The sequence below is a fragment of the Opisthorchis viverrini genome (genome assembly GCF_000715545.1).
Source record: "Opisthorchis viverrini unplaced genomic scaffold opera_v5_81, whole genome shotgun sequence".
Taxonomy (NCBI): Eukaryota; Metazoa; Platyhelminthes; class Trematoda; order Opisthorchiida; family Opisthorchiidae; genus Opisthorchis; species Opisthorchis viverrini.
The window spans coordinates 724,842-740,250 of record NW_008751736.1 but is presented as its reverse complement, the minus strand read 5'-3'; the positions used below and the strand labels follow the sequence as shown (position 1 = coordinate 740,250).

At 45.7% G+C, this 15,409-nt stretch overlaps 1 protein-coding gene across 1 annotated transcript in view; it reads left to right on the top strand.

Moving 5' to 3' along the window:
* Nucleotides 1-13,342, top strand: part of T265_13569 (hypothetical protein) — a gene marked incomplete at both ends in the record, with an annotated part of 117,723 nt that extends 104,381 nt beyond the window's left edge. Inside the window, 6 exons of the mRNA XM_009169528.1 lie at nucleotides 8,658-9,239; nucleotides 10,140-10,209; nucleotides 10,368-10,706; nucleotides 11,404-11,725; nucleotides 11,832-11,884; nucleotides 13,204-13,342. Coding sequence (XP_009167792.1) covers nucleotides 8,658-9,239; nucleotides 10,140-10,209; nucleotides 10,368-10,706; nucleotides 11,404-11,725; nucleotides 11,832-11,884; nucleotides 13,204-13,342 — 1,505 coding nt within the window. The remainder of the gene's footprint in view (nucleotides 1-8,657; nucleotides 9,240-10,139; nucleotides 10,210-10,367; nucleotides 10,707-11,403; nucleotides 11,726-11,831; nucleotides 11,885-13,203) is intronic.
* Nucleotides 13,343-15,409: the final 2,067 nt, after the last annotated feature.

Sequence of the window (15,409 nt, the reverse complement as noted above, 5' to 3'; positions counted from 1 at the left end):
TCATCTTTCGCGAGACCACCGGGACTGATACAGCTGCCCAGGTAAACAAATTTGTCTACTACCTCAATCGGTTCATCCGCAAGTATGAGGCTAGGGTTCGAGCCCACCCAATCTTGCCGTGGTACTTCACACTTTGTAGTTGTGAAGCGCATGCCGAACCGTGTTGACTCTGATGGTGACCAGGTGATCTGACATCGCCTGCCAAAACACTTGGACTTCCAACGAACAATGCCTTTCTATTTCTTATCAGAGAAAAACGAAGAGAGTTCTAAATCTCCAGCGAATTATACTCGTTTGAAAACCATCTTAGTGGAAATGACAGACTCAACTAGATGCCCGCTGAATCTCTTGGTTTTCTCTTGGCCTCCATTCGAAACATTTCTTCAGTCTACCGAGCACTGTTTCAATCTATGGGTTAAATCGGTTGCTCTCATTTGGAAAGCTGTGGCCCTCTCCGACTTTCTACCAGTCACTGCGGGTACGACATCTAACCATCACCAAGGTTGTTTTTTCTGCAAGAGCCATAATCTTCCGGTTTTATCACGCACCCGCTGTTCACGTGATTGTCGCTCATCAGAGCAACACTCACGTATCGTGAATATCTTAGCGGATCTGAGAGGTGCAGTCTAACCGCCCTAACCATCGTGGCATGTGATCGTTCACTGGAGAGAGTATGTGTGCGGTCAGCGGACGGCGCGAACGGCTGTCTGCCGATGGAAACAGCTGGAGAATCCCATAAGCACCCAAAATACCCATATCCCTTTCCTGTTCTAAAACTGCAAATTATTACGTATTGTAAAGTGACTGCTGAAAAGCTTTGTCAGTAGCCAGAGCTGACTCAAACCAATGTCGAAACACCAACCTGGTCTTCTTGGTACTTGTCCTTCCTGCGTCGGTTTTGACAGTCGGTCAGAAACTACCGGGCTTTACCCTTGTCAGCAGTGCACCACGAATAAACTCTTCGACTCCATATTCGGAACACCGTCTTTCGTGCGTCCGTTTTTTGTTGAAAAAAGTGATTGGATTTCTTATCGATCGATCACACCAGTGCACAGCACCGTTAACTAGTATTAACTTTCCGCGTCCGACCATACAGAGCGCCGTCAATCCGAACCACATGATGCACTGCTGTGGTGACAGTTTGCACTTTATCTTATCACATCTGTCAACATGATGATGTGTGTGATGAACACAGAACTTTGATCTTTACATGGACGAAAAAAAGCCGATTTTGCGTGGCTTCACACTTCTCCAAACAGATTATTCCCTTTCAGGCTGAGACAGCACGAGGAAGGTTCGTTGTTTGAACCCGTCCTTGGCCATCACCAAACAGATTATTCCCTTTCAGGCTGAGATAGCACGAGGGAGGTTCGTTGTTTGAAGCCGTCTTTGGCCATCAATGTGTCGAACGATACTATTGGTGGGGAGGCACGCGAGTAGTATGTGTTGTTCGTAGAATTTCGCTTTGCGTCTTTTGAAAAGGGGAGATCTGTTGCGGAATTCGTTGAGCCACATTTGCTTGGATTTGACCGAGAATGAGTGGACTCAATGAATCTCCAGGAAAGTTCAAGAAGACGCGTTCGGGAGGAGATGGGTGTCCAGTTTTTGTGACTAAGATGCAAATGAGAGTTTTGCTTCCCTGTTCAATGGTCTGTAACCGGTCATTTCCTAATAAATAACTGCGCAGCGAAGGCCTTCTTCCTTTCACTGGTAGCTCGGGTGCGTCCACTGGCGGTTGATCTGTTCGACGATGTTGTCAAGCAACTTGCTAACGTCTCGTATGCAATCGAGCAAAGCGTCGTCAGCGCGCATTTGAATGTTCATACCAAGAGCAGGGAAATTTCAGATCCCGAAATCCCCCGAGGTTTTTTAGCTCGATCCCCAGTAAAGATGAAACACGTGTGTGTGCAGTGCTTCTCGGCATTTCAACATAGATTGTCCTCACCTACAGGACGAATTCTCAGTTAAAGCTGTCACTTGCGCCCGTTTGTGTCTATATGAGCATGACGGCGTTGCCAGTACTGGTTCAGTCGGAGTCAGTTTCCCACGTACGGACAATGTTCGTTCGTATCGCCACCAGCTGGGAAAATGCGCTACAACAGCATTAGGTATAAGCAGAATTCTAGGTCGGCATTCACAGTAAACCAATCAGAAATGGTGGTTGTTATCCACTGGCTCCGACTCTACTCACCACCTGAACACTTTAGATGGGCTAGTTTCGTTGAGCCGACACCTGCAGATCGTCGCGGCAAAATCCACTCCTCAGTATTGCAGCCCTCCTTGATGACCGTTCTCAACCGCCAAAGTGGACCTTATTTCCCAAACGGACCGCGTAAATCAGTCGTTTGTACTGCTAGTGACGAAGTTTAGTCTATCGAGACCGTCTTAGAGTTTCATCTACGTGCTAAATCGTTACAGCTTGACAACAAGGAGTCAATTCTTGTAATTGACACCCGTTTCATTTATCACTGAGCTGACAACTCAGTGCACTACTGAATTGTCCTTGGCTGAAGAAACGGGCGAGAATCACACTCACGGGTAGAGAACGCCAGACATTTGGTTAAGTGACCGGAACCAGCCAGGCAGCTTTGCGGTGAGTCAGCGACCATCAGTAGTAATCAATCGTTGGTATTCGAAGGTCTATTGATGGTCTGCATCGAGTCGAGTTTGGCACTGATGTGGACAAACCAGTAGAGACCTGTTACAAGCCACCAAGGGATTTAAACATGATGGCATAAGAGTGGGCACCGACATCAACTACAAAGTAGCGGCCAGGCCGGTGCCCACATGTCACCGCAACTTCCACACTCGATAAACTTCTGATGAAAGATGCCTGTTACGAGCAAAGAAAGCCACAGCAGTAGTGTTTCGTGCCTTATGAGGGTCATAAGTAACGCTAGAGACAACAGGTATTTGATCGCGGAAATCCCTGTGTGCTACTGGTGGTTACTCGTTTGGTGAAATTGCTAGCCGCATAGTTTTCGATGTCAGTTTCTTCAAACAAAAACTGAAGGTAGGTCGTGGATGTGAACTTAAATGTAACACTTTCGTGTTTTACTTGGAGTTCCTCCCCCGCCAAACACAAATCCAGTTTGGCTGCATCGGTTGGGGGCTACCTACTAGTGTACCGGTGATACTACTTATGGGGAGCATGCGAGTAGTGTGTTTTCTCGTTACTCCGCTTCGCGTCTCTTGAAAAGTGAGAGTGGAGTAGCATTTGCTTGCAGTCGAGTAGCAGTCAATGAAATTCAGGAAAAATTCAGGAATACGCGTTCAAGGAGAAGATGGGTATTCAGTTTTGTATACAAGATGCATATAAGAGTTTTGCTCCCCTGTTCAATAGTCTGTAACTGTTTTAGTTGGCAGTTTCTGATGAGTAACTTCGCAAAAAGGCCTGCTGTCTTTCACTAGTTACTTCCCTCTGTTTACTCCCACGGGTAAATCACAATTTAGCTTATTTTGGCTTTCGTATGATCCGCAATCGTTCTACCTTTCCGTCACGATACAATTACTATTGATTTCCCTCGATAATATTTGCAATATGACGTGGCTGGACAGTGTGGAGAGTATTTAGTGACATACGTATTGCTCGTGCGAAACGTGTGTTCTAGGCAGCTTGTTTGTGCCTGATGGCTTTTTTTAAAAAAAAATGGCTCGTTTCCACAAACGAGGACACGCACAAGATCGCTGGCGTTGTTTCGTTTTTCTCGAGGTCGGACCCACATTCGTGAATTGCACCTGGTTCTGCAAACAGTTGCTTTCGATAAAGCCCTGATTGGTAGATAGATGCGATACAGGTTTAAAATTCTTTTAAGAAAAAGCAGATTAGGCTGTTAGGCCGCCCAGCCAGAAATAATTAAAAACACTGGTTATCAAACTGACGTTTCTGATGGTACAATGTGGGTTGACACGGTCGCCTATGCTGGCATTAGTGCATCCTGCGTGACAGCTTTTAAACGGCTGAACGATTCACTCAGTGTAAGGTTCCCAATACGAAACTCTGAGTGACGCGTGGTTCGACAATCCTGCGTGACAGCTTTTAAACGGCTGAACGATTCACTCAGTGTAAGGTTCCCAATACGAAACTCTGAGTGACGCGTAGGTTCGACAATTCCGAATACACAGGTAAATGTCTGCGTGTTTGCGGGCATCACTTAGCGCACCAACTGACGCGCCGCACTTCGACAAGTGGCGCAAAAAACGGAGCGACTGGACAGTGAGTGAATCAATACCCTCTGTGGCATGGTAATCCTGACGCAACTTAGCTAATGGGATGTCTTGTCATGTTCACATGTATCGAGTAGTGCATATGAACAAGGTAGGCTGCGATTGTGATATTCACATGGGAACGTCTGGAGGTGAGACTTAGCGCTCATGCTCGCCCACTTCGTTTGTAAAATAGTTAGAAGCAGAATTTCCAGACAAATGTCGTACGGTAAATCTGTGTATATGTGGATAAGGTAACGAAATTAGGAAGTTGCATATAAGCAGGCTGGCAACGAGGTGCCTTTTGGGGTGAATAATAGACCGCTCCACAACGGAGATTAGTCCGGTGATATGACACTGCTCCGGAAACCAAAAGGAACCGTTATTTTTTTATTTAGAATAATGTTTGGGAAGGACTTTAAATAGCCGCAGCTCCCGGTACAAAAATTGAATGGCCTCCACGAAACCAATAATAAATTTGTGGAGGTTCAGGGACGTGTAGTTACGCAGTGATACAAAATAGGAAGAAGCGATCCACCTGACTACAATGTCTCATCAAAACTGGGAAGGCCGACAAACCCAATCGATAATCCGTCAATATTCAACAGCATTTTTACAACCTAATCTGCCTGTCTGACGTTAGAGCTTTCAGACCTAGTGTTTCCCCATCAGCGCGAACAATCACACTCAACATCAAGGAATTTCCCATAAATACACACTGAAATCACTCTTCCGTAACCCTGAAAGTCAGGTTTCTTCGTGTTCAGTCACCATACTTATGTCGTTACGGACAATAGTTTTACGCGTCTATATTCAACGTGACTTGGAATTTGGACTAGCCACTGTACCACTCGTCATTTGGTATAAGGTTCCTCAAACCAAAAGCAATCTTTTTGTGATTATTTTGCTATTTCAACCACTCTTTGAAGATTCAGTCGAAATCGGTGATCGGTCAATCGATCGTCACAACCAGGACAGTTACTGGGTCGTCGTTCGATGAGTCGGGCACGCCAATCACAACGCTCAAGTGTGAACACGTTCGCCTGTTCAAACGTGATAATTCAGATGCGTCCAACGTGCGTTGGTGGAGTAGTGGTTACACGCTCGCCTCGCATGTCCGATGTCCGGGGTTCAAGTCTCGGCACGGCCATTGGATATGCACTGCTTATGAGCTCTAACAAGAGCGAAACTCGAGTCCAGTGCCTCCCTTTGGTGGGGACTCACCGGAATAATTAGGCCAGAACAGGAACACGGCCGTTCAAACGAGAGTGGTGTGATTATGAACAAGATTCCAAATAGGTTCGACAGCCCTGTTGGGCCTTAACACACTCGTTGCTTTTGACTGTTAACAACGAGATCCTGTTGGCGCTTCTGAACCGAATTCCGCTAGTGGAACGGTGACACTACTGATGGGGGATACATATGAGTAGTATGTTTTCTTGTAAATTCGCTCCGCGTCTTCTTGAAAGGGGAAATCTATTGCGGAATTCGTGGTGTCGCTTTGTAGCATTTACTTGCAATTGAGTAACAGGAAAATTCAGGAAGACGCGTTCAAGAGAAGATGGATGTCTAGTTTTTGTAAATAAGATGCATAAGAGAGTTTTGCCTCCCTGTCCAATAGTCGGTAACTGGTCAGTTGGCATTTTCTACTAAATAACTCCTCAGTGAGGGCCATCTTCCTTTCACTAGTACATGCACATGGGAATCTGACTGTTAACGCCGTCGCCAGCAGGCTTACTGTGTTTCGGCCAACCGAACGAAGATTTGCTTAACCAACTACCCCGATATCCAGAGCTTATTCTACCAGAGGAGAGAAGAAGCAGGGTCTGCTGAGCTCAATAGGTCGTGGAAATAATTATACTAAGGAAACTGTGGCCTTCCTTTGGATGACCGCACAGCACTGTTCCAAAACACCTAGATGACAGGCCAGGTTGTGCATTGCCGTCATCGGATTGGAGTTTGATTGGGCCGAATACATGGAGAAGTTGGACGCACGGTAGCTCAAAAGGCAATATGCTCCAAGGTTTGAAAAAGCTCACTACTGGGATGCTTCCTAGGTTATCTGGGGGTTGTCCACCATATTTGTGTCACACTAACACCGATGTCGACCGGATCTAATCATGGTCGATGCTTTCTTAAGGTTCTTGCTGATCAACGGGTCGGTAGATTGCAACAGCTTTCACTCCAGTCTGTATTTCTACGTTTTTTTGGAAGCCACCTCACCCCTATACGCCATGTGTTCTCACGGCTGGTTTCATCAGTCCGATTTTCATGGGCCTCGCATGTCCGATGTCCGGGGTTCAAGTCTCGGCACGGCCATTGGATATGCACTGCTTATGAGCTCTAACAAGAGCGAAACTCGAGTCCAGTGCCTCCCTTTGGTGGGGACTCACCGGAATAATTAGGCCAGAACAGGAACACGGCCGTTCAAACGAGAGTGGTGTGATTATGAACAAGATTCCAAATAGGTTCGACAGCCCTGTTGGGCCTTAACACACTCGTTGCTTTTGACTGTTAACAACGAGATCCTGTTGGCGCTTCTGAACCGAATTCCGCTAGTGGAACGGTGACACTACTGATGGGGGATACATATGAGTAGTATGTTTTCTTGTAAATTCGCTCCGCGTCTTCTTGAAAGGGGAAATCTATTGCGGAATTCGTGGTGTCGCTTTGTAGCATTTACTTGCAATTGAGTAACAGGAAAATTCAGGAAGACGCGTTCAAGAGAAGATGGATGTCCAGTTTTTGTAAATAAGATGCATAAGAGAGTTTTGCTTCCCTATCCAATAGTCGGTAACTGGTCAGTTGGCATTTTCTAATAAATAACTCCGCAGTGAGGGCCATCTTCCTTTCACTAGTACATGCACATGGGAATCTGACTGTTAACGCCGTCGCCAGCAGGCTTACTGTGTTTCGGCCAACCGAACGAAGATTTGCTTAACCAACTACCCCGATATCCAGAGCTTATTCTACCAGAGGAGAGAAGAAGCAGGGTCTGCTGAGCTCAATAGGTCGTGGAAATAATTATACTAAGGAAACTGTGGCCTTCCTTTGGATGACCGCACAGCACTGTTCCAAAACACCTAGATGACAGGCCAGGTTGTGCATTGCCGTCATCGGATTGGAGTTTGATTAGGCCGAATACATGGAGAAGTTGGTCGCACGGTCGCTCAAAAGGCAATATGCTCCAAGGTTTGAAAAAGCTCACTACTGGGATGCTTCCTAGGTTATCTGGGGGTTGTCCACCGCATTTGTGTCAAACTAACACCGATGTCGACCGGATCTAATCATGGTCGATGCTTTCTTAAGGTTCTTGCTGATCAACGGGTCGGTAGATTGCAACAGCTTTCACTCCAGTCTGTATTTCTACGTTTTTTTGGAAGCCACCTCACCCCTATACGCCATGTGTTCTCACGGCTGGTTTCATCAGTCCGATTTTCATGGGTAACTTGGGCTAAATGACTCAAATTCACAATGAATTACCCCAATGATTGGGCTTCATTCCAGGAGCGATTACAAACCCTGGTATTTAGCCTGTTATACCAAGAAATATCATGTAAAACTTTGACCTGAAAAGTGTAGAAAAGCAACAGTGACAGAGACGCTGAGGCAAATGTTGGAAATCAGCACTTTCTCCGGAAGTACAATCTAACCAAAGCGTTCTTTATTTCCTTATGGATGAATTGAAATATGATCCTAAGAACAAGCGAACTAATTTTTCCATTTTCGTAAGGCCAATATGACTGGCTGGGGCCGAAATCGATCAATATAGTCGGGCGGGCAATGTAGACAGGCACGTTACTAAATAACACATCCAGGCTCATTTGGTCTGTTTCAGAACCATGAGTGTTGTCGGCTTTGTCTGCTCATGTTGTCGATTTGGAATGATGCGTTAGCTAAACACTTGGAACAGACAGACTTCCAGCAGTTAACTAAAGTCACGTAATCAAACCCGCGAGGGTCAGACGTTTTGTTTCATAACCGGTGAATTACTGTGAGAGTAAGTGGGTTGCAATCGCATGCATGTTGAAATTATTTGGTGTCTTTTATTGATTTGTTGAACCTCGACCTTTCAGAATATCTTAGGCGTGTTCACCCACATTTTTGATAATCTACTCCGTATTCTACTGAAGTACGTAAATCTGAAACAGTGGTAAAACGGGGAACGACGTACAAGTAATAGGTGAGTAAATACCCTGATTTCGTTTTCCCCTTGATAGTTTAAACCAATGGAATTAATACAACATTATGAGCATTATCAGGGTCGAAATTAGCTGCGGGTGAGAAGAGTTTTGACGCTCAACTCTAGGCTTTGGTATGAGCTGTTCCTCACATTTCTAAACTCACAGGTTCACTCGAGCAAACCATTCACAAATACCTTTCTTCTTATTGAACTTTTTGCCTTCTGATGTGTCTCATTCAACTGGTGTGAATTCCCCCCTGGTCAACAGGATTTCGAAAGAATCACAGTGCTTCCTCCAGCCAGCATGATTCAGAGGAAACCGTCTCCTCTACCGATTTGAATGAAGAACATAATACCGGGAAACCGTTCAGATTTGCCCTTCCAAAGTATCACAGCTCCAACACCGATCTGAATGGGAGTAGTACTGCTTTCTCTGATCCGGAATCAGAAAGACATTCATCGGCATTCCGGCATCCCAGTCACCGTCGTCAAGTCTGTACGATTGTGGGTCCGCGCTATCGCTGTCGAGAGAACCATCCACCTTGTCGAGTAATCATACAGCAGCCACGAATCGATTTAAGTCAAATGGTCCTTGTTCCTTTTGATCCCGACGCATGGAATGGTCCTGTCCTTAAACCGCGTAGTTCCCTTAAACCCGAAGAACTGACTCAGATATCACTGGATCATCAAAGCTCAGAGTATCGATTCCCTGCTCACATTGCTTTAACGGACGTTAGATCTGATTCAAGGCAGTCCACACCGGCTTCGAGGGCAACAGTCGCAACGCATTCTGCCATTTCAAAGATGTCCGCATTGTCATATGATTCTGACGGTGGAACTAGTAGAAAGAGTAAGTGCGAATTTGGTGTGTCATTCTCGGTTGACTTGCTTGCTGTCTTTGAAACACTTCCGATTAAACATGGCAAGCTAAGTCCTATGGAACATCAACTTTCCTCGATGCACTTGGTGGTGTCATCTCATCAACACCACACTGCTCCAATTACAACCGGTTCATTTCTAACTAGTTCGTTGCTTGAAGTTTCCTCAAACAATCAAATCACTCTAAAAAGAGACCACGTCCGGTCAGTCAATTCAAGTGGGTTGTGTAACAAACAACTATATTAGTGCTTCTGGCGATGTTACGGAATAAAGTTAGATCGGGTGGGCTGCTCTGTTTTCGGTCTGTTTGTCGAGCTTGCCAGTTAAACTGCGAGCGTTCCGCCACCAATCAAGGCGGCATCGTTGTTGGGTGGATAAATTCCTCCCCTTTTGCTTCTGCTTGTCTGGTATCTAAACAGCATCTAATATCTCTAATGTGGCTGATCGGTCGCAAGGTAACTTTCGCGTAATTTGATTGGTAATTTCAGTTCATTCCAGATCGATCAATCAAATCACGTTGGAAATACTAGATACCGTTCAGAAACCCTATAAGCCCGACCAGAAGAGGAGGGTTTTACACACCACACTTACTAGGTCATCTCTATCGGTGATGAAACGTTTGTAAACCCAGCTCGGCCAACAGACCAACAACTCAGTAATCCTTCATCAAAACCGGGAATCATGCATAGACATAATATTTCGAGAGCTGAGCGAGGTTCCCTATGATGTTTAGGATATGTGATATGAAAGAGCATTTCTCTTACCCCAGTGAAATTATACCAATGTTCAAATATTCCAAGGTCAAAAAGGACCACACATTATGTGCAGTGCTAAATTGCTCTTCCACTTTTCTGTTTGATTCCACTGATAGCAAGTCAAAGCAGCGGGACAGATTTGTCGGTCAAGCAAACGCATAGAAGACTCATCGGTAGGATTTTGAAGTGAGTTATTCGTTTGCTGTCTCTTCTGCGTGCACTGGGAACCCACCAAGGCAAGAGCTTCCACACCATACTTAATGTACTAATGAAAAGGTTTTGCACCTCATACTCATCAACCAAATGAGCTCACTCATCTTCGTTCCTTCTTTATTCTTTTGTAGACTTGTGAAAAGCGGAAGGCATCGTCGATTCAGTCACACCGAGCTTAGCGTAAGCACTCAGACCGACCCACCCATAGTCCAACAGCCAAGCCCTCCAGATCCTGCAGCCACGAAGCCTGGCTTGGTGAATAAGCTATGCGTGGATTCTCAAACTGCTCAGTGTGGTCTTGGAGACGAGCAGGCCCATCAACTCACCAGCGTACCAAAAACCCGCACTGACCTTTTTACTCAAGCTCCTATCTCATCTGGCTCCAACGTCTCTTGCGCAACATTCAATACCATGAGCAGAAACCCGTCCGTGTCACAAAATCCAGACGCCTTCGACCCTGATCACACAGAGTAAGGCAAGCTGATGATGGCGCGTAATTCTTTTGCTCCACTGTCCATTCAGAAAAAAATTCCCCCTAAAGGCGAAAATTCCCCTCGAAAGGATACCCGTCCTGTTCTCATCTGAATAACCTTGTGATCTGTCACAGATTCAGGACTTAACAGCGCAACACACTGTTATTTGAGGTTATTTGACGAGACAAACTCAGCCACATTGAAGACTGGCTGAATGAGGGGTCTTTTTATTGTTTAAGCGAAGCATAATCCTACCAGAACTCTGAATTTTCCGATAACCCATAATTCAATCACTAAAAAGCCTCAAACGAACAGTATCGTGACGATAACTGTCAATGAGGTCGCGCCATAGGGTATTCCAACTTCTCTGTAAATTTGTTCTACTTAATAATACTCAGTAGCACAAAGTGGTGAAGCTCCCACCACGGCCCGGAGTAGTATACTTGCAAAGTCAGTCTGTCGACCAAAAGCTACGAAGATCGCTGTGATAATCGGAATTGACCTTGAAGAATCCGCAGGCGTTCAACCGAAATAGGGAAAAGATTGAAACAGGAAAATCTACCAAACGATAATATTCCAGACAACCATGATTGTTTACGTCAGTGTGCGTAAGAGTAGCGCAATCGAATTTACTTTGACTTGTGTTGTCAAAACTCTTTGTGAATTGAAGTTTGTAACTGCGGTCTCTCCACAGATCGAAGGCACAGGATCACGTCTACAGTACTGCCAATTCGGAACCAAACGAAGTCCATGGGGCGTCTATGTCAGGGCTGTCAAGAACAGTTCCCTCACTGCCCAGGGGAAAAGACGATCGAACCGGTCGACCGAATCACCCTTACGCCGACCTGTCTTTTCACCAACCTGCTGAGGTGGTCACCAACCGTCCCGGAAGTTGTGCCAAAGGCGTCCAAACTACTTTTGTATTCCCAACGGTGAACCTTGCCCAAAGCTCAATCAATCGTCTATTTGACACCGATGCCAGCTCTTGCTCGACAGCCTATGAATCTGTTCTGGAGGTGAGGTTGAAATACTTTTTTGCAGTACTTGTAATGACTTACTACTATGACAACGGGTCATTCTGTAAATCAACTGACTCGTATTCCTGTGACTTTGAACTTTCAGTTCCTTGAACCGACAGAAACTGGCACTTCGTCACCGAAGCAGAAAACCAGTAGGTAAGTCACGTATCGGCAGGTCTCCTGTGTGCAATCAGATCAATATGTCTACGCTCAGAGCCAAGCAGAGGAGCAAAGAAAGGTCCTAAATGAACGGTATTGTTCAAGTGGTCTTTACGCAGAAATACCGCCGGTATGAACTCCATGCAGCGAACCATCAACTCACGTGACTTCACAGTAAAGACCCTAGGCTAACTGTCACGGGCAGTGGCTGGCAGCGACTGGATAGCATGATATTTGATGGTCACGTTTGGCTGAGATCATTTTCAGACCGTCCTTGATGTTCTGAGGGCATCGTCTATCTCATTCTTCTGTTGCATCAGTTCTTATCACTTTCAAGGTTGTGGCGATCCACTTTGACTCCCGAATTGTAACAACCGTCGAAGATGAAATAGACAAAACACTTGGCGTGCAACTACCCCGCGGTTTTACGTTGTTGCCCGAAGATAGTTAGTCGGTCGTCGATTAGCAAACAAACCTGGACGGACAACCATCTTCATCAGTGAGATTGGGAAACTAGAACAAACAGTTCACCGGTTGACTAGAATTTCTGTCCATTCCCGGTGTTCGAATTGTGCTAACATGCTCGATCTGTAGAGTAATGACAAAACTGATGGTTCAGCTGTAACACGCATTCGGTGCCTAGCTGCGATGCCACCCTAGGGGAACAGGAGAACAGAGGTACTTTCAGGCCGCCCAAGCCTAGACGGGAGCAGGCGAGATACTGGGGTTGGGTTCGAACCACGGAACTTCTGGTCACACTGAGCTCAGTAAACCCATAAGTGGGTATTATGTGGAAAATTAGTCACGTTGAACTCACGTGGCTTATCCACATGACACACTCATCTTGTGAGTCCATGGGATTTCCTCACTGCATCACATAACTCAATAACGGTAAGACTAGAGTCTGACAGAGAATTCTCTAAGCGAATTCATCCAAAAGCAACCTTTCGGACGCGTGATATGATTATGTTACTGGCCCGTAATCACCGAAACGGTTAGATAGATAGATAGCTAGACTAGGCGAAATAAGGAAGTGACCGCCCCGCCCTCGAATTCCATTGGAAATACAGGCAGTCTGGCAGAAAAAGACACCATTCAGGCCACATTTGCCTTCCACTGAGAGTCAAGAGGCCAAATCACGCGATGAGAATTGGCGCCTGTAGGAGTTTAGCAACCTATGCGATTTGACAATACTACTACCTACAGATGACGGAGTTATTCGTTTTTTTTTCACGACTAGTTGGATGAAACAAACTTGACCCAAAAACTTTCCCCTTCCTTACAAAACATTGCCGTCTTCCACAACCTTGCTTAAGGGAAGTTTACGAAGACGCGGAAGCACTTTATCGCTACCTGGCAGATATGAAACGGCAGTCGGGTCAACAGACACCACAAACAAACGACAATGATAGCCCCGAAAGAAGCACAACCCCCAATTGTCAAACATCATCTTGAGAACTCCAACGTTCCCTGACTCGATATTCTGCCCCGAACTGTCTTTCCGAACTGTCACTGGCAAACGCCAACCACAATGATTATCGATTTCCCGCCCTTTTCTTCTATAACAAAACTCCTTTTATCGTAGTCTGTTTCTGTGATTACTTTCCTTGTCTGACGACGGGGATCAGAGCATCAAGCGTCTTTGAGTTTCGTCGCATTCTAACTTCAAGTCTGTCCGGAAATCGATGAAACCTGTCTTTCTTCCATAACTTGTCAAGCCCCGACAACAAATCTCACTACTCTGTGTTAGATCGTCTATTATTCTTTCATGCCCCAAGTCCCTCCTCAAATCGTTGGCTACTCTTTACACAACTGTGATGACTCACCACCGAATTCGATCTAATAGGTAACCTGTTGTGAGCCCTAGATTGATCACTTTATCAACTTATGTCATACAAACTTTTCTCTCTCGTTCTCCGTTTATTCGCCACTGTATATTGGAAAAAACATTGCCTCTCGCTATATACGAAAAAACCGCTTGTTGGTCTGATTTGGCATTGGGAGTAACCAGAACACTGGGATTCGTACGTCAACTGTCGTTCCCCGAGATTCTGAATTGCACACATTCCAATGAACCAGTGTCCTAAACAGTTTTGTGCACATGGTACTACGTCACTGAGGTAACCATGTTTTGGAACGAATAGGTGATCAATCATTGTTGTATTGTGCGGTGGCCGAGCTATTGGTTACGCCTGCACTGAGCTGCCAAACTAACGCGATAGGGAGAAGACCGAGAACTGGGGACACGGCTGTATTGCCAGGACAAAACATACAGAGCGTCTGCGTAAATATATAGGATGACTAATTGGCCAAATATGGTCGTTCAGTTGTTCGCTCCGTACAGCCAATGGTTGTGTTCCGGTCATGAACATTCTCAGGCCCACTACGCTGGTCGTGTGTTGCTAAGCCTTGTTGCATGGGGGCCGCCAACTCACCTACTTTCCGGACGTGTCGAACCGATGATGACCTTGGGGATGCGTCACTCTCTGCACATGTATTTTTTCTTCTGTCTGGGCGCGCCCTGACAATCATCTTACCTTTTGCAATCCGCTTTCAGTTTTAAACCCAGTGAACGAATAAAACCCGTTGGCTACTGTTCTATTCAGCACCGAACAGATATGATAACGTTAGGTTGCCTGCGCATACTAGGGCACGGTCGGGTCAATGGTTCACGATTTGAAATCCGCGAAAGAGGATCCTGAGTGCTGATCACCGGTAAACCGTTACTTTTAACCTGAAGCTTTCACAACGCCCACTGTCAAGTTTTCTACCACATACAGATGACTGCAGTAAAGTTGTACCTGTTGGATGAAAGGAATTCAAGGTGTTTGCAGCACCTAGAAATGCTTCAGGGAAAGAATTCGACGTAGCAACCCTGTCTCGACTCACAGGTCTCATGTTGGATCTGGGTCACAGCCAAGGTCATTTCGTGATCAGCCCGGCCAGTCGGTTCTGTCCATACAACAAAATGGGGTGGTAGCTTCGCCCTTTCCTTGGCGCAAGGTAACAGATAACTCACACAACATGAAATTTTAGCTCTTGCACACCCACATAGTCATCTTTTGATTCCTTAACCTCCTAAGAGAAATTAGAGGGTCACTTACGCACAGACAGAACAAAGTATGTATTGTCAACGGACTACGCAGATACCACATACCTCACCTGTGTTAATGAACGTACCATGGTCGCTTTTGTTCACAGGCTGCCGCCAAGATGGATGAGTCCCCTTATTCACACTCGAAGGACTTGGTCTAATTTCTTTGTAGAAGTAACCGATCCGGTGTGAATGCAACATCAAGTGAAGCCACCTCACATCCAAGTCTATCCGTTTTACTTCGGGTACTCGAAACTTTACACAGAAATAATTGCTGATTAAAATAAATAGTTCAACTGCCATGTCACACGAAGGAGGAACGAGGGGTCAAGCACAGGTGGCAACAGCCGAGATGCACGGGTTGGGTGCGAAACACGGTCCTTCAGACAGTAAATTCACGCCTTAACTACTGGACTTTCCACAGAGGT